Source organism: Dendrobates tinctorius, unplaced genomic scaffold (genome assembly GCF_039654945.1).
Source record: "Dendrobates tinctorius isolate UK_male_01 unplaced genomic scaffold, ASM3965494v1 ptg000016l, whole genome shotgun sequence".
NCBI classification, from domain to species: domain Eukaryota; kingdom Metazoa; phylum Chordata; class Amphibia; order Anura; family Dendrobatidae; genus Dendrobates; species Dendrobates tinctorius.
In genome coordinates this window covers 17,163,871-17,183,464 of record NW_027361684.1, presented here as the reverse complement: position 1 = coordinate 17,183,464, position 19,594 = coordinate 17,163,871, and the positions used below count along the sequence as shown (strand labels likewise).

General features: G+C 45.6%; 1 protein-coding gene across 1 annotated transcript in view; it reads right to left on the bottom strand.

Moving 5' to 3' along the window:
* Positions 1-383: 383 nt before the first annotated feature.
* ALDOC (aldolase, fructose-bisphosphate C) overlaps positions 384-19,594 on the bottom strand; it is a 30,953-nt gene continuing 11,742 nt past the window's right edge. Inside the window, exons 5-9 of the mRNA XM_073565527.1 lie at positions 6,849-7,009; positions 6,644-6,727; positions 4,236-4,410; positions 3,496-3,695; positions 384-1,251 (exon numbers count right to left, since the gene is read on the bottom strand). Coding sequence (XP_073421628.1) covers positions 1,156-1,251; positions 3,496-3,695; positions 4,236-4,410; positions 6,644-6,727; positions 6,849-7,009 — 716 coding nt within the window. The 3' untranslated portion in view covers positions 384-1,155. The remainder of the gene's footprint in view (positions 1,252-3,495; positions 3,696-4,235; positions 4,411-6,643; positions 6,728-6,848; positions 7,010-19,594) is intronic.

Below are 19,594 nucleotides of genomic sequence, written 5' to 3'. Positions count from 1 at the left end.
TACTTATCAAGTTTTTTGTGTTAAGTTTACAGATATAAAACATATACAATATAAAGGCAGCCTTGGCAAAGCCGGGTTCACACCTGTTTACATTCATGGTCCGAGTATAGACAGAGTGGCCACGGGGCTCCTGACCCAAACTAAAACTGATTAGATTGGGTCAGGAGACCTGCATAGGTCTGCATACTGGGGGGTCCATACTCGCACCATGACTGTCAAATGAATGAAACTGGCCTACATTGGAATCTTGAAGATCTGCTCCTCTGTAGTTTTGGAAGAGGGAAAATTTCATGAAAAGCTAAGGCCATTTTCTGTGGGATCATACATTGATGGAAATTGCAGAAGAGAAATCTGAAGGTTATAAATTCATGATAACCACACAATTTCTTTTTAATTCACTAGAATTTATTTATTTGACTATTTGGTACATCAGTTGCATACAGATAAAGACAACACTATTTTCACAATGCACAGGATTTAGTTAGCTACCCTGCCTTGTTGGGGGTTTCTGAGCTTTCATTTCCAAGTTGTGTGTTGAGAGGTCGGTCAGTTTTCGGTGGAGAAAGTAGCACAAAAACCAAGCAATCTAAAGATGTACCATAAAGTGTTAGACCTTTGACAGAACAAAGCCTGGTGGGAAAGTCATGGATCACTGAAGGTCTTTCCAAGGCATTATTACAGACTTCTAGATGGGGTCATATATTGTGTAGGTGACAGAGAGGGTGCGAAACCAATATAACTAGTCATCCAATTATAATGTGCGTAATATTTCCTTCAACTGCCTAGCAGAAGGCGCTCTTAGCCCGGTTTATCATATATATTACCTATGTAAGCTTTCCATTTTTCTTTAAAACTGCTCTTAATATATTATTAGGCCTCAAAAATAGAGATCTAGTAAGAAAATATTCAACAGAACCAAGTGAATTACAGTGCAAGACAGGAGTCAGATCCAATCTTTGCACCCAAGATCCAGCCCTAACAGCTGAGGCTGCAAAGAGCTCCTCCTGGCAGTGGACAAGTATGAGGAGCAAGGTGGGAAATGGCTGTGGCTATTCCAAACTTTGGTTGTGAGGGGTGTCCATGTGGATGCTGCTTGTAGGACAGGGAAGCAGAGTGGAATTGTTCTGTAGGTCAGTGATCGTCACACCACCATACTCAATAGGCGTGATTGGCAACATATAGGGACTGGCCAGCCGACCCGCAGCCATCTCCGCTATGCTCATACGCTCCAGCAGCTGCAAGTCCATTGGCCTTTAAAAACAAAAAAGAAAAAAAAATTGTGACGTTGGCACTAATTTTTTTATATAGTGTTTTTTCCTTATTTTATAACATCATTTTTTATTTTTTTGAACATAACATCGAGTAGGATAACATAGGATAGGATATAACATCAGCAATGACACTGTAAATTACCAAAAGTACATATACGAATCTTACTTGTCAGACTACAGGTCCGCATAACTTTTTAAAATAGTATATAGATACATCTCCGTCAATGCCTTGTGGCACAAGTTTCGGGGAAACAGTAATCGAAAGAAAAGACAGACTGACTACATAGAAGGGTAATAGGGGAAGGAAGAGAATCTTTTACTGTATTTTGCATTATCAAGAGTGTCGTTCTACGGTAATATATGTTGTATTTTTAATAGACATTATACATCTGGAATAGCTCCCAAGACCCCTAACAACACTCTCAGATCCTCCAGACAGTACCATTCCGCATGGCGGAAGGGACTAATCATTCTTGATATTTTGTGAGGGCTATAGTGGAAACCAATGAATGTTTTCCACAGCGGAAATACTTTCCCTGCAGATTTTTCTTTACTCCTTTCCGCCTCTATTCAATTCCCAGTAAGTGTTTCATCTGGGCTATCATCACCATCGATGGGGTGTTTGGTTTAAGCCATTCGCCAGATAAACCACGTAAGGCTACAACTAAAGCCCCCGTTACACACGGCGAGATCGCTAGCGATATCGCTGAAGCGACAACGATTTTGTGACGCAACAGCGACATTGCTAGCGATCTCGCTAAGTGTGACACGCGGAAACGACCGGCTCCCTGCTGCGATGTCGCTGATCGTGCACGAACGTTCAGAATCATTTTTTGATCGCTGGCGTCACGCTGACCAGCATGCATCACTGTGTTTGACGCCCCTTATCAACGACGAGCGACCTCGTTGGCGACTACGAACTCATATAGATAGCGCTGAAGGGCGCCTATTCAAAGTCTGAATCGCTATTATAGACAGTGTGTGACACAGTACCAACGATCGCCGTGGTCGTTAGTGACATCGCTGATGCGTCGTTATGAAGATCAGCCTGTATGACTGCTTACTAGCGATGCACAAACAATCTTAGCCAGATCGTACCGTTGTCGGAATCGTTGGTGCGTCGCTACGTGTAACGGTACCCTAAGAATGTGTGGATGTTTTTAGGGATCTTTGCTTTAAGTCCTGTGGGTTGTGTCTCCGAGGGTCTTAACTGGTGAAATAGCATAGGCACTAATTAATTATTTTCATTTATCCTGTTCATAGTCATACGAGTGACCAGTTCCTCTACATGTATTATTGCTAGTTTTAAGGAGTCTTGACACCTTGCTTGTTGATGAACTCTGCGAAGTCTTCAGCCTCAGAAGGGTATGTAGCCTGTGCATCAAGCTGCCCCTTGGTTTCAGGGATTTAACACTAGAGATGAGCGAACTTGTTCACCGAATCCGAAAGCGCCATATTTTGTGCCGAATTTATGTTTGGCAATCGTTTCCGAACATATCCGCTCATAGAAGTAGAGATGAGCGGATATGTTCGGAAATGATCGCCAAACATGGCACACTCGGATTCGGTGAATGTTTCCAGAACAAGTTCACTCATGTCTATTTAACACGACTAAACAAGACCCATAAAACATATCAAAAAGGCGTTAGGCTATGTGCGCACAACATCTTTTTCAGACGGATTCCACTTGAAATCTGCCTGCAAAAGCACTAAAAATAACACTAAAAAGAATCGACACATAAACAGCACGTCATTTTAACACGGCAGCGCATAGGTTACATCTCCTGTAACTTCTTTCAACCAATTTAGGTTTAGAAAGCCATGAAGTGGCTAAATTAACAGATCAGACCATTCTTCAAGCAGATTCTGTCATTATCTTATGTATACACACACAAAAAAAAATATCCTTCGGGAATAAGAAGGCTGGCATTTTCCAGTGGCTTCTTCCTATGGCAAAAACTATGCAGGTATATTGTGCTTTCAAAGACAAGTCCAGGAATACCTTTACATGGCTGGTCCGTTCCTCCGTTATTGAGAAATCAGCGTTTGAACTGTTGTGTAAATGAAGCCAAAATGACATTTGTAGATCTGAAGCCTCTGTCACTACAGCTCTATTCCCTTTCCCAGCGCCACCTCCTCATGCTCCTTTGTAACACAGCATAGAGGCTGTCAGTCAAGCAGGAGGCAGTGCTACTAAAGATTTAAGAAGAATTAAAGATCTTACCAATGCCCGTTTCAGGAACTCTTCAGTAGCATCGTGTTCATTCTCTCTCTTTCCACGCCAGGCATTTAAAGCCGAGGCCTGAAGGGCTCGTCCATAGGAAAAAGTGAGAGCCCAGGGTCTTGCTAGAGGACAGTTGTTGATTGCATTTAGGTTAATGGTGGCTTCCTCCTCGCTTTGTCCACCAGACAAGAAAGTTACACCTAGGAAGAGAAGGAAGTCATCATCCATGTCATCCCTTCTAGACACAAAGAACCTTACAACCTGCCCTTATCGGCAGTGAATTAATACAGTAACTCACTATACAGATAGATAATCGCTGATGTTGTCCTGCGTCCCCGATTCATCAAAGTGATTGTACCAGAAATGTGGCTTAAAATGCTTTGGCGTTTTCAAGCCAGTGCCGACCAGCTTTCTCAAATAGGCAGAGCGATGCCAGGCATAGTTTGTCAAATTGATAACCAGCAGTAGCATGCCTTACGCCACAAAACTTACTCCAGTCGCTAAAGAGGGTGGTGACGCGCACACCACTTTTCAGACACACTTGATCAATTGATCCATTAGGAGGCACACGACGTTCAGACAGCCCTTATTCCAGCACACCTCCTCATCAAGACCAGCGAGAACAATGCCAGTCTTGATGAATTGTTGAGGAACGTGATATTAGCAAAAAAAGGAAAACAAATATTGGTGGAGTGTATGAAGTGTAGACTCGGCACAGTATAGTATACTATACCATTTACCTGGGACTGCAGGGGGTACAGTGCGGCGCAGGGCAGTCACGGTGGCCATGGCAATCTCTTCTGCAGTATATTTTTTAGGGCAAGCATGACCAGCAGTCACCATGTTGGGCTTCAGTAGTGTTCCCTCCAAGTAAATGTGATGATCACTAAGAGCCTTGTACACGGCAGCAAGAACCTACATAGGATATAAGAGTTTAGAATAAGAAGTGAACTTAAAAGGGAATGTGCCGGCTGAAAATAGCTGAAGGAGATTACAAATTTCTCAGGAGTATCTGAGATTTATTTTTGCCCCTACTCCATTGAAACTCATTCCTGCACTCTCCACCTCCTGACGAAGCTTTAACAAGCAGTGAAACGAAAGTAGGGGACTTATTGTTTTCTGCACCCCAGACACTGTGTCCACTATGACTAAAAGGTGTATTCTTGTTCATATACAGTAAAGACCAAAAGTTTGGACACACCTTCTCATTCAAAGAGTTTTCTTTGTTTTCATGACTATGAAAATTGTAGATTCACTCTGAAGGCATCAAAACTGTGAATTAACACATGTGGAATTATATAATTAACAACAAAGTGTGAAACAACTGAAAATATGTCTTATATTCTAGGTTCTTCAAAGTAGCCACCTTTTGCTAATGATTACTGCTTTGCATACTCTCGGCATTCTCATGATGAGCTTCAAGAGGTAGTCACCGGAAATGGTTTTCACTTCACAATGTGAATGGGAAAAGGACATTGTCCATTTGATTAAGTATTCCACTGAAGCATTAATTCATTTTTTAATCTTCTATTATATCATTGCTACATTTTGTGACAGTGGGTACCTCATTATTATTCTGATATTACATAGTTGTATGTATGATTATATTTATACGGTGAATAAGAGCTATTTATTATCATTTTGATGTTTAATGCACAGTGAAGGCTTGTAGTATGCATAAATATTACACAAGTACAATTCTTATGATCTACTGTGTTTCACCAAAAGTAAGTCAGGGTCTTATACTAGTTTTTGCTGTGAAAGATTAGTGCTTATTTTCAGAGGAGATCTTATTTTTTTCCATAAACAAGCAACATTTTTTCAAATATTATAATATCATCACACACGTATTTATACACACTGCACATACCAGCCCGTCTTCTCTTCAGTTCCTCTAGACTCTTGCAGTTAAAGGACCGTTTGGTGACATCATGATCACATAACCATCATGTCACCAAAGGTCCTTGTTATGAAAGTGTACATACTCACACGAGTAACAGAAAAAAAAAAATTGAACCACAGTGAGATACCACACCTACACTCAACTGGTTCTTGTACAGACTAGAAAGGCCTAAGCCACACAACTAAAACCAACTCTTTGGACCCAACTCCCTAATCGGCCGTCAAGGGGTTTCTCGTACCTCCTGTGGAACCAGAGGAAGGCCACAACACACTGCAAACAAGGGAAGAGGAAAGTGTGAAAGGAGATATGAAAACATGTTCATATTGGCTAGAGAGGGAAAACTAAGGAGAACCAAAATAAAAGTAAGGCCGGGATCACACATGCGAGAAACACGGTAGAGTCTCGCATGTTAATACCCAGCACTGCTGCCGGCACTCAGGAACGGCGCCTGCATATATTGCTATGAGGCCGCACGCTCCGATCCGAGTGCCGGCGGCAGTGCCAGGTATTAACATGCAAGACTCTGCCATGTTTCTTGCATGTGTGATCCCGGCCTTACATGTAACCTGACAGAAACCCAGCAGTGCTAAAAGAAAAAAAAAAAAAAAAGGTGCTGGGAAGTAAAGCAAACAGACTGCAGGAATACAACTGGTGTTTACAAAAAAAAACAAAAAAAAAACCCCTTTAGCTGAAGAGCTCAAATTCCTGAACACACATCCACCAAAGAGGTATAACCAGCAAGGAAGTGCAGTGTAGGTTAAACATATAAAACCCCGGCCAAAATGTGATAGGGCAAACATAAATGGGAAAATGAGAAACACCTGGAGAGAAGGAAACAAGCACAGTAGAAACCATCAGCACTTGGACAGGAAAGAAAGGGCAATAGCTCAGCAGACAGAGGAATCGACCACGCAGAAACTGGTCATGAAGGCCTTAAAAAAGATTTTTTTTTTTCTGTAGTTTTTACCTTGGAATACGAAATGATTAGGGCTCAAAAGATTGGCCCTGATTGTCTTCCTCCAAACATTGGCCCTAACTGTAACTAAGGCATATTTTTGGAGTAGGGCTTATATTTCAAGCATACTCAAAAAATCCTAAGATATCATTCTAAGGCTTATTTTTGGAGTAGGACTTATTTTCTGGTAAACATTGTACTACTGACTAGAGAGAAGGAAAAGAAAAAAAAAAAAAAAAAAAAAAGGGGGGCTGTGTGCAAAGTATATTTACGGCGGTCCAAGCACAAACCTTTTCAGTAACATACTGGCAGCGTTTCAGGTCATGGTCTCCATCAGGAAGGATTTCAGGCTCCACAATGGGAACAATTCCGTTCTGCAGAAAAGAAGAGCACTATAAACTGCACATACCGGTTTATTCACTCACTGCATATTTTCACATAATAACATTCTTTGTTAACCCTGCCACAGACAAGATTACACAATAGCCCATTTACCTGCTGGCAGATGCTGGCGTAGCGAGCAAGTACATTAGCATTCTCCATTATAGCAACAGAAGATGGGGTGTGCTCGCTGATCTTCAGCACACATCTCCATTTTGCAAAGTCAGCACCATCCTTCTTGTACTGAGCACAGCGCTCGGATAAGCCATCCAGACCTATAAAAGGAAAAGATAATGAAGAGTAAAAAAAGGAGATTTTTTGTGTACTCACCGTAAAATCTCTTTCTCTTAGCCTTTAATTGGGGGACACAGAACCGTGGGTGTTATGCTGCTGTCCACTAGGAGGCGACACTATGCATAATCTGAAAAAGATTAACTTTGGCTCCTCCTCTGCAGTATACACCCCTGGATGGCGTCAGCCTTCTCCAGTTTTGTGCCAAAGCATAAGGAGGAACGTAACCAAATAACATAACCATGCCTGTAAGAAGGCTACTATGTACGAGCTCAAAGAACAATATGAGAACTCAACAGTAAACAACGGCCCGTAAGGGCAACAGGGTGGGAGCTGTGTCCCCCAATTAAAGGCTAAGAGAAAGAGATTTTACGGTGAGTACACAAAAATCTCCATTACTCTGTCGCCTAATTGGGGGACACAGAACCGTGGGACGTCCCAAAGCAGTCCCTGGGTGGGAAGCAGTGGACGAATATTGTGTTGACAGTTCCCTAGACTTGGGGTACTGCCGCCTGCAGAACCAGTCTACCTAGGCTCGCATCCGCTGAGGACTGGGTATGAACACTGTAGTGTTTCGTAAACGTGTGTAGGCTAGTCAAAGTGGCCGCCTTACACACTTGTTGTGCCGAAGCCTGATGCCGTGTAGAGTGTGCCGTGATACCGGCCGGAAGAGGGGAACTGTTAAGTCGGTAGGCCTCATGTATGGTGGACTTGATCCACCTGGCAAGGGTAGCCTTGGAAGCCGGCAACCCCTTGCGACTACCTTCCGGAAGAATGAAGAGGGAATCAGACTTCCGGAAAGGTGCAGTCCTGGACACGTAAATCCGCAATGCTCTGACGAGGTCAAGCGCATGCAGAGCCTTCTCCACTCTATGAACCAGAACCGGGCAAAGGGAAGGCAGTGAAATCTCCTCATTGAGGTGAAAGTTGGACACAACCTTCGGAAGGAAGGATGGTACCGTGCAGAGAACCACCTTGTCCTGGTGAAAGGCTAGGAAAGGCCGTCTGCAGAAAAGTGCTGACAATTCCGACACTCTGCGTAACGAGGTGATCGCCACTAGAAAAACCACTTTCTGAGACAGAATGGAGATTGGAACTCCTCTAAGAGGTTCGAAGGGTGAAGCTTGCAATGCTGTCAGGACCAGATTGAGGTCCCACGTATCCAGCGGACGTTTGTAGGGAGGAACCAATCGGGAAACTCCCTGGATGAAAGTCCTTACTTGCGGTTTAATAGCAATGCGCTTTTGAAAAAGGACTGAAAGCGCCGACACCTGACTCTTAAGCAAACTTAAGGATAGCTTGGAATCTAGGCCTGATTGAAGAAAACCTAGTACCTTCGGGAGGGAATAAGGGAGTGGGACTTGTCCATGAGATTCGCACCAAGAAAAGAAAGCTCTCCAGGTGCGATAATAGAGCTTGGCGGAGGCAGGCTTCCTTGCCCTGATCATAGTTGCAATGACTGCCGGTGAAAAACCTGCCTGGGTTAGAATCCAGGTTTCAAGGGCCATGCCGTCAAACTGAGAGCCCCTGAATTCTGGTGGAAGAACGGACCTTGAGACAGAAGGTCGTGACGGTCGGGTAGACGCCAGGGGGCGTCTGCTGTAAGTTGGACGATGTCGGCGTACCATGTACGTCTGGGCCAGTCTGGCGCGATGAGGATGGTCGGAACTCCCTCTTGCTTGATCTTCCTCACGACCCTGGCGATTAGGGGGAGGGGTGGAAAAATGTACAGGAGTCGGAACTGGGACCAGTCCTGGACCAGGGCATCCGCTCCGAGCGACCGCGGGTCGTGTGTCCTGGCCATGAAATTGGGGACCTTGGTATTGAGATGGGATGCCATTAGGTCCACCTCCGGGGTTCCCCAGCGTTGACAGATCTGGTAAAAAATCTCGGGATGGAGAGACCACTCCCCCGAGTCCATTCCTTGCCTGCTGAGGAAGTCGGCTTCCCAGTTTTCTACACCCGGAATGTGTACCGCAGAAAGTACCGACCTCGTGTATTCCGCCCAGCGGAGGATATGAGCCACTTCTCTCATCGCCTGGGTGCTGCGGGTCCCGCCTTGGTGGTTCACGTATGCCACAGCCGTGGCATTGTCCGACTGTATCCGTATGTGCGAGGCTGCAAGCGAGTGATGAAAGGCTCTCAGTGCCAAGAGGATGGCCCTGATTTCCAGAACATTGATGGGCAATGTCACTTCCCTCGGTGACCACTTGCCCTGTGCCCTGTGATGTAGGTGCACCGCCCCCCAGCCTGTCAGGCTTGCATCGGTAGTCAGGACCTTCCATTGTCCTGAGAGGAATGGCTTCCCTCGTGTAAGCGAGGTTGGTTTGAGCCACCAATGCAGGGACCTCCTGGTTGATGACGTCAACCTGAACTCCCTGTCGAGGGAGAAGGGGTTCCTGTCCCAAGACCTGAGTATGGCTAGTTGAAGGACCCTGAGGTGAAACTGGGCAAATGGCACTGCCTCTATTGCTGCTGCCATCCGGCCTAGGACTCTCATGGCAAACCGGAGATCGAGGAGGACTGCGAAGGAGTGTGCGAACTCCCAGACGGATGGCCAGTGTCTTGTCCTTGGGAAGGAGTACCAGGCCCCTGGCGGTGTCGAATACCATTCCCAGGAATGTTAGAGTCCGAGTTGGGACAGTCGACGATTTCTGTAGGTTGACTAGCCATCCCAAGCGACTCAGATTGTCTAGTGTGATTGAGACACTGACCTCGCAGTCCTTGAAAGTGGGAGACTTGATGAGGAGGTCGTCCAGGTACGGGACGACTAGAATGCCTCTTGAGTGCAGGACGTCCATGGTGGCCGCCATGACTTTGGTGAACGTTCTTGGAGCCGTGGCAAGTCCGAACGGAAGGGCGACAAACTGGTAGTGATTTTGGTTGACCGCGAACCTGAGAAACCTTTGGTGGGCGGGAGCAATTGGTATGTGGAGGTACGCATCCTGTATGTCTATGGAGGCGAGGTATTCTCCCTGGTCCATGGATGCAATGATGGACCGGAGGGACTCCATGCGGAAATGACGGACCCGTACGTAATTGTTGAGCTGTTTTAGGTCCAGAATGGGTCGGACGCCGCCTCCTTTCTTGGGGACTACGAACAAATTTGAGTAGAATCCTTGGAATCTCTCCTTCGCGGGAACCGGCACCACAACTCCTGATTGAAGGAGAGAGGAAACCGCTTGGTGGAAAGCACGAGCCTTTTCTGGTGGTGTTGGAGGAATAGAAAGGAAGAACCAGTTCGGTGGAACGGAAGTGAACTCTATCTTGTATCCGGAAGACACTATTTCCCTGACCCACCTGTCTTCTGTAATAGGCAGCCAGACTTGCTGAAAGAGTAAAAGTCGGCCGCCTACTGGTGGGGGTGTCTTCCGGAGGTCGCGAGTCATGATGAAGCGAAGTTCTGAGGTTTTCCTCCCTCGGGTTTCGCTTGGCCTGCTTTCGACTGCCAAGCCCTGTCCGGTCGCTGCTGCGTCCGTGGGTTGTCCCTGCGTGGAGAACGGTTACGGTTTTGCACTGGGCGCGAAACGGACCAGCCCGAGGAATTCCGAAAGGATCGGAATCGCGTCTGTTTCTCCGTTTAAACGTGCGTTTCGGTTTTAGTTGAGGGAGAGAGGTACTCTTACCCCAGTGGCATTGGCAATCATGGTGTCCAACTTTTCGCCGAAAAGTCTCCCTGTAAAATACGGAAGTCGCGTGAGGGACTTCTTTGAGGCCGCATCCGCTTTCCATTCTCGCAGCCAGAGGATGCGTCGGATCGTGATGGCGTTTGATGCTATTCTCGCTACACCTCTGGCGGAATCCAGGGCTGCATGATTCATGTAGTCTGCTACCACTGCTATCTGGACCGCTTGGTCCGAGAGCTCAGGATTTGAAGCCTGAAGACCCTCCTGTAGTTTTTTGGCCCAAGCCAGGATGGCCTTGGCTGCCCAAACTGAAGCAAACGCAGGGCCCAGAGAGGCGCCTGCCGCTTCGAAAATAGAACGAGCCATGCGTTCTACTTGACGGTCTGCTGCGTCCCTGAGGGTTGAGCTACCCGGCAGAGAGAGTAAAGTCTGCGCTGCTAGCCTAGAAACCGGAGGGTCCACTTCAGGTGGATCTGTCCATTGTTTGGTGTCTTTCTGTGGGAAGGGGTACTTCGCTTCCAAATATTTGCGATTAGCGAATTTTTTCTCTGGCTGCGCAAACTGTTTGGTAAGTATTTTCTCAAACTCATCGTGATTAGGGAAGACCTTAGGTGGTTTCTGAACACTTTCGAAGCAAATCCTATGTTCTGGGACTTCCGGGGCCCGACTCTGGAATTTTTAGCACCCGATGAAATTATGTCCTGAACTAGCGCTGTATTGCTAGGGGGAGAAGGTACCACGGACCTGACCGTTTCGTTATCTGAGTCGGAGTCACAGATGCCCTCCGAATCCTGTGTCTCGCTAAGGAGATCCCTGGAGGGCGACCTGGGGCGGGGGTCTTCTGTGGTGGGGGATCCCTGTGGTAAATTGCACTGTCTGTCTGTGGCAGGGGACTGCCCAGGAGACCTGGAATGACGCTGTCTGTCCCTGGAGGGGGACGACCTTGTGCTATAGTGCGACTCAGGTGATCGAGACCTGTGGGTCCGCTTACGTCTGTGAGAGTCGGAAGCAGCATGTTCCTGAGACAAGCTGTCCGTTTGCTGTGTACCGTCCATAGCCGGGGCCCGACTCTGCAGAGTTTGCAGCAATGTAGCAGTTAGGTTGTCTATGGACTGTGTCATGGACTGAGACATCTGAGTTGCCCATTCCGGCGTGGCCTGTGACACTGAAGAGTCAGTAGGGACTCCCTGGGGTTCTGACCCAGAGTTCTGGATGCAGTCCCGGCAGTGCGGATACGTGCTGCCACTAGGGAGCGTGGCTTTGCAGGCTGTGCAGAATGCATAGAAACATTCCTGCCTGGTTCTCTTCCTTGAGCCCGGCATAGTGCACAGAGGCTGGCTATTAGGGATCGTACAGGGGTGGCTACGCAGAGGGAACCCACAGAGAGCCTTATAGGAAGTATAGATTCACAGCTGAGTATGAGAACCCAGCTGTGAGCTTACCCCACCGGTGTGCCCCTAGGTCCAGCGCCGTCAGATCCCAGTTCTGTGCCCCCCGGAGACCGCTGTGATGCTCCTCTCCTGGATCTCATCCAGAAAAAATGGCCACCGGGACTCTGAGGAGAGGGAGGAGGGGGCGGAGAGCTGAAAACGGCGCGCTGGGCTGTGTAAAAACGCGCCCTTTCTGCCTCAATCCGCCCCTTCTATGACACTCCAGCGTGTCATTTTGGTCATCCGGGGGGCGGGCCGTGGGGCGGGGAAAAGGCGGCGGCTTCGGCTGGGCCGAAGCCGCGGTCTAAATTAGAAGCCTGATGCCCAGGAGGGCTCCAGAGCGGCGCGGTAGTCCGGGGGGGGGGGCGGATTTGTACCAGACCCCCCCAGAATGGTCGACTGGATAGCGGTGGGGGTAGCAGGGGCAGCGGTTTCCATATGGGGGGCCCCTGGAGCGCCATGGAGCCGCTGCTGCTGCAGAGACAGGGACGCAGAAAAGCCCTGTCTCTGCTGTGCCATCCAGTCCGCACCCTCCCCCGGCCCCAACAGGATCCCTCAGCCGGCCTGGGGTCCCTGGAAGCTGCGGAATGCTGCCTGATCTCCGACCCTACCTGAGGCGTCTCAACCTAATGCCCCCTGCGGCGGATTAGGGAGGGTGCGTCTGTCACCGTCAGGGGGTCTTCATCCTCGCCTCAACCTCAACCCAGACCCCTTAAAGGGGTTGGGGAAGGAGGGGGGTCTCGACCTCGAACCAGGACCCGAAGGACTGGGGAGGGAGCGACATGGGGAATAGCCACCTCGACCTCAACCGGGAACCCCCGATAGGGGACCAAGGAGGGAGCCATGCCGGGAGTCTCGCTGGAGACCCACTTTTCTTCATCTGTATTTCCGGACGAAAAAAGGAAAAAACGGAAGAAAAAAAAGGTGTGCCTCCTTGCGACACTAAGCAAAAACTGGAGAAGGCTGACGCCGTCCAGGGGTGTATACTGCAGAGGAGGAGCCAAAGTTAATCTTTTTCAGATTATGCATAGTGTCGCCTCCTAGTGGACAGCAGCATAACACCCACGGTTCTGTGTCCCCCAATTAGGCGACAGAGTAATATATATATATATATATATATTATAGACATAAGACAAATCAAGATTAAACACGTCAACCTTTTAGGCTATGTGCACACGCTGCAGTTTTTGCTGCGGTTCCGCTGCGGTTTTGGCCGCAGCAGAACTGCAGCATTTCTGCAGACAGTGTACAGTAGCATGTTATCCTATGGGATTAACATTCTGCTGTGCACATGCTGAGGATTTTTAACTGCAGAAAAGCTGCGGTTTTGAATCCGCAGAAACAATTGACATGTCAATTATTTCTGCGGATTCTGCTGCGGTTTGCCTCCTATTCCATTGTCCAGGTGGCAAACCGCAGGGGAAAACCGCAGCGTGTGCACATAGCCTAAATGAGTTTTCTGGTTATAAGCAAAAGATTTTTCCCCACTTTGATGGTGTCATCATTACGCTCCACAACTTTGTTTTTTTCCCTCATCGTAGTAATATAAGGTCATATTTGCAGGACAAACTACATTTTATAGTGTCATAATTCTATCAATACATTTTTTTTTAAATTTTCTTTATTACTTTTCCTCTGAACAACCTTTTGTAAAAGGTAACCCGTTAATTGAGTCATGCTGCCCAAATCAAGGCCTCTCCCCCAACTTTTCTAGGCGACTGACAGGTCCCTCCCAATGTACACAAACGAGGCTGGCCTCAGGAGCGTTATTCTAGACCTCTCACTGCCTATGGTACCTGGGTAGACTTTTAAACTATACTCTCTGTGACATGCAAGTGCGTTACGGGTGAAAAAAAACAAAAACATATCTGGCTGCAGTTGAGCAGCCAGAATGATTCATGCCTTCCAGGGTTTGGCCAGCACAAATCGGTACAGATTAGTTTAGGAAGCACACTCAAAAAATATGGCCTCCATTAAGGCACTTCCTTAATACTGCATAAAACCTAAACAAACGGGAACAAGTCAAGTCAAGACCCCCCCCACCCCGATAGAGGAAGCTCACGTGAAACGCGCGTCCGGGAGCCTCTACTACTAACAGGGCAGGTACTTTGGCCGTTGCTATTGTTTTGAAATGACTGTTGGATTTGCCTGTATTCTTAAAAGTTAGCTGGGCTGATTGCACACTAGCACATTGCAAGCTGATTTTGTGATAGATTATTTAGGAGAATGGCTTCTCTTTTGATATACTAAACTATATACTCATTTCCATTAACCCTTGCTACCATGTACATATGCACTTGGCAAGTAAATTTTTAATGACAGATAGGAGGTTTATATGGTTATAAGTATATTTTTTGCTGCTATGCACGTTGCATTTGCAGGCTTATCTAGGTTCAGATTATCTATGGGCATGATTTTTCTCATCTGATGTATTCAGAGCTATATAGAAATTATCACTGACTTTGGCTACTATGCACATATGCGCTTTGTAAGCAAATTTACTTCATTACATAAGGGATGTTTGTGATCTAAATTCGGCCCTAGCAGTTTTAACTGTGATATATTTTTGCAGCAAGCGCTTTCTTTAAGTACTGAAGAAACAAATTTACTATGGATGGATTAGTTGATTAACTCCTTTTCTGGATGCATTAATGTTGGTTTTTTTCAACCACTTATATGTAATGATAGTAATTCTTTGCATTACGAGGCATTTTTCAAAAATGTTTTGACTTGTTATTGGTAGTAATTTTTTTGCATTGTAATAAAGATGGATTTACTATTAAGTGGCATATACTTCCCGTTTGTTTACGTTGTATGTAGTTTAGGAAGCAGTTTGCTTGGCTACAGTCCGTTACATAGATAAAATATTAAGGACAGACATCCACAACGTTGAAGCTCTTCCTTGATGACTAACAAGCTGTGGTGAGACCTCCGCTCTGTGCTGTTGCATAATGGAGTGTTTTTCCTTCTCTAGGGCAAAGAACTCTTCCTCCTGGTGGTTGGGTGATCATATCAGCTTCTTATTGCGGTAGGACACTGCTTGGAAAGCCCAGGCAAAACGTGTCAGGGTGTCATCAATTTGCTCCTGGGCATACTGTATATGCAGCAGCCTTATATTCCAGTCACATGTATTGTCTTTTATGCACTTTCATGCTTACTCAATATGTTACTTTGTAAACCTATGCTTTTGTACATAGGTATGGATTATCATTTTAGTTATTGGTATTTCAATGTGGTGCTTCTTGCATACTGGTTTACAGTCTACTTTATTTGTGGTAGCTTCTCTTCATTCTACGGTTCATATGTAGCTACTTGCCTTGAAACTTATATTGCACCCCTCTCCCTCCTCTTTTTTACCATCAGTAGTTTTTCATGTGCTGATCTCTGCACCATTGTGTGTATGGTCCACATATATTTTTTTTATGAACAATAAAACTTTTGAAAAATTTGACTATATTCTATATGATGAGTTTGTAAAAAAAAAATCCTTGAAGGTAGGATCTCCGTAGGCACACCTGGTACATTATCAGGTGTACCATGATTCTGAATCTTGACTGTCATTGGAGGAATACATTTTACTGCATGTCACAAATGTCTGGGGAGCCCGTTCCAGAGAACCTGACCAAAAAAAAAAAAGTGTTTAAAGTCTGTTTAAAGCTCCCATTACACATAGCGATATCGCTAGCAATATCGCTGTAATGTCACTGGTTTTGTGACGTAGCAGCGATATCTCTATGTGTGATCCTTACCTCCGACCACTCCCCCGCTGATAATCGCTGATCGCGCGAGAACGGCCTGGGCCGTTTCTCGTCGTCAGCTTCCTGCTGGGCTTCTTGTGGCGCTGACGAGCGACGCGTGGACGTCAGGATCGCCTCGTCTGACAGGTAAGTAGCGACCCCCGACCCCTGCTATGTCGCTGGTTCAGATCTGCCTGTGTGGCAGCTCACTAGCGACCACTTAGCGATGCACCAGCGATCCCGACAACGATATGGATAACTGGTGCATCGCTAAGTGTGACAGTGCCTTTAGAGGACAATGCACTTTCTCCTGTGACATCCTTGAAGATAATCACAGCTCCAGGGGTAATGGCAAACCCCGCACTGCACTTGTGCTGCTATTCCTCGTGTCATTAGCTAAGGACTAAGTGATTTTCATTTTTTTTCTGATGATAGGGGGAAAAAAAAAAAAAATCCTCCCCCTTCTCCTACAGTATCTAGTAGTCAGTGAAAAACAGACATCACACTGGTAGCTGAGAGCTGTCAGATTTTTTCACGAACCTATAGACTTTCATGACTGATTTTGATCCGACATTTGAATCATTATCGAACAGGTCTTTGTGATTTCAGATGGATCACACTGTCCGAGGAATAATTTGGACACGTGAACAGCCCCATAGACTGTCATACGTACAACTGCTAACACACCACCAAAATTCAGAGAATTCATCGATAAAATGTTTTTGCTTCTACGGTTGTAGGAAAGGGGTTTACAGAAAATGGAGGGCTATGCATAAATATCACAAATATGGGAGACTTGGAGGAATTACCATGGAATAGCTATATTATCCTTATTGGGCTGTATGTATATTTCGATGTCTGTTCCACCTCCTGTTGGGCCACACGGACAAACAAAAATGCTTCAATATATACGATATATTTATCTACAGATCTGTTTTATGGCAATGCATAATGAGGTTGACGTGACATTATTTGCTGTTGATCTCCATTTCTATATCCTCTGTATCTGCTGATTATAACGATGGTCTGATTCACATATGGTGGGGGTTGTATAATATCTACAGAAGTGTAAGGTGGGGGGGGGTGTCTTGTTTGTTTTTATTGTATTTTTAAAATAAAAAATTATCTGACTTAAAAATAAGGAAAAAAAAAAAAAAAAAAACACTTGTCTGGTGCGGCTATATTCTTTACACCCAGGACTTATGATGTCCTTGTCAATGGAGAAGGGTGAAGCTTTGGTTTTGTGTGAGAGAACAGTTTTTCTTGATACCAATTAGAAGGCTAGGTGACTTGCAATGGCATTATGGCGACAAGAGCCTTTCTTTCTTTCCCCTTCTTCCTTAATGCTACAGCTTCTACCGAATATGGCAGTGAATGGATTAGTACGCTGCAATGGCAGATTGCTCCATGACTGAAAGCTGCAGGCGGGAGTTGGGCTAAATTCACACTGTGCTCTTAGCCTACAGCATTTGTCAGGTTCTTTCCCCAATGTATACTGTAATGTTCTCCTAGGTCTCCATTCATTAGACAGAGGCCAAAAGTGTGCGCTTTCATCCCCCCCATATGGCAGGCATGGTTCTGCATAACGTAAGACAGAAGGTCATCGGGAAGAAACGTATACCGTGAGAATCAGGTGGCAGATGGCAGTAGTGATGCAGAAAAGAATATCTTTTGTCTACATAGTTCCCAGTAAGAAACAAAGAATGAAGATAGCAATATCAGAATAACCATGTAAATGATCAAATTTGGACATTGAGAAAACTTAACCTATTAATTTTAGGACTCAGTCGCACATCTGTTTATTTATAGACGTGTACCACAGACCATATTTATCTCGAGTGTCATCCGTGTTGCATCAGTCTTTAGATACTGAAAGAGGCAGACCGAGCCTTTATTAATCCATTGATGCTAAAAGAAATAAGCTCATGTAATTAATTTGCTTTTGTTAGTCACCAATAAAATAGGTTTGTAATCAACTTGTCTCGTCTATTTACTGTCATTTTCCAGCTAAAGAGCTTTTATCTTACATAGTGTACAGATGGCTTCCACGGTGCTCGGACCCCAGTGTCTTCTCAGACTTTGGCCAAGCTAGTTACATTCCATGAGAGGTGTTAACTCCTAACATCCCAGACACCTCTCTCTAGCCCACTGATTTCTATATAGCAGTTATCTTCTCCCCTCCCCTCCTGACAAGCTACTGGTATGAATCTTACAGAGTCAAAAGCCCACACCAACAGGAGTTTCCAGAACAGCTCTCCAAATCATGGCTCTCACATTCAAGAACTCATTGAAATGCCCCCAGATCTCTCTATGTCAATTTAGTGATAGCAGTATACACTCCAGAACAAGCCATTGATAGCTGAACATGTTAGGCTATGTGCACACGCTGCGGATTCTGCTGCAGATCCGCAGCGGATTTGGCCTCTGCAGATCCGCAGCAGTTCTGCAGACAGTGTACAGTACCATGCAAGTCTATGGGATTTACAATCCGCAGTGCACATGCTGCGGTTTTTAACTGCGTAAAAGCTGCGGTTTTAAATCCGCAGAAAGAATTGACATGTCATTTCTTTCTGCGGATTCCGCTGCAGTTTGACACCTATTCCATTGTCCAGGTGTCAAACCACAGGTCACTTTACCTGCGGATCCACACAGAAAAATCCGCAGTGTGTGCACATAGCCTTAAACTCAGCACAAGTTCTTCTGTATAACTTCACTAATACTACAGCAGAACGGTCACTCTCAGAGGCGAGCCCGCCCTGCCAGAACCCAGGAAGTGCGGAGACTGCAGAGCCATGAGCTGCTCAAGAGACAACTTACAACAGGGGTAGACATACTATTGGTGCAAAATGTGCAGCCGTAAAAGGGGCCCAAGAGGTAAAGGGGCCAACTACCACCTCTGAAGCAGATGGAATGATGCATTATGTTAAACTGCTGGACAGCAAAGGGCCCATATATTGTTACATAGGAGCCTCTGCTGTCTGTATCCACTTGAGAATAATCCTTTAAAAATGGCTCCGTGTACTTTTCAGCGTTCCATCCGATTTTCAGAGGAGGTCTTCATTTTTCATCCATATCTAATAAATCCCCATGGACTTTAATGGTGCAGCCCTATCTACTGTGCAAAACGGTTAAGAGTAGGACATGCTCTCACCGATCAGAAACGGAATCCATGTGATCGACGTTAAAAAAAAAAAAAAAAAAAAAAAAAGGCCCTTTTAGAGCATAAAAGCTTTAACCCCTTTTCTCTCTCTGTACTGAAAAGTTTAGTCATATGGACAATGTCTTGGTAGCTTGTAATGCCCAAACCTAGCCGAAATATAATTTTTAACCCATTGACAGTCTGCTATGATACATGGCTGCTACAGATGAATAATATTCTAAGAAAAAAAATAATAATATTATATATATATATATATATATATATATATAATAAATTGGATGTTACTGAATATATTTTGCAGGATATTTTTTGTGATTGATGTATATGTCTATTGGTTAGTACAATAGGTGGCAGAATAGCAATAATACACTGTAGATGAAAAGCAGTGTCCCATGCAGAGGAGAAGTATTGCCTTTCCACGGCAGTGACATTTCCTGGGCACGTTGGGTTACTATGCACTGGTGGCCATTATGCATTGGTGGCCATTCACAGCTTTGCACGGTTCCTCATGGGAGTGATTACATGTCACATTTTCCACTCTCCCATTTCAGGCACTTACAAGATCTGCTCACTGGCACCTGCACGCCACTTTCTCACGGGGGCCCCCCCCACTCCC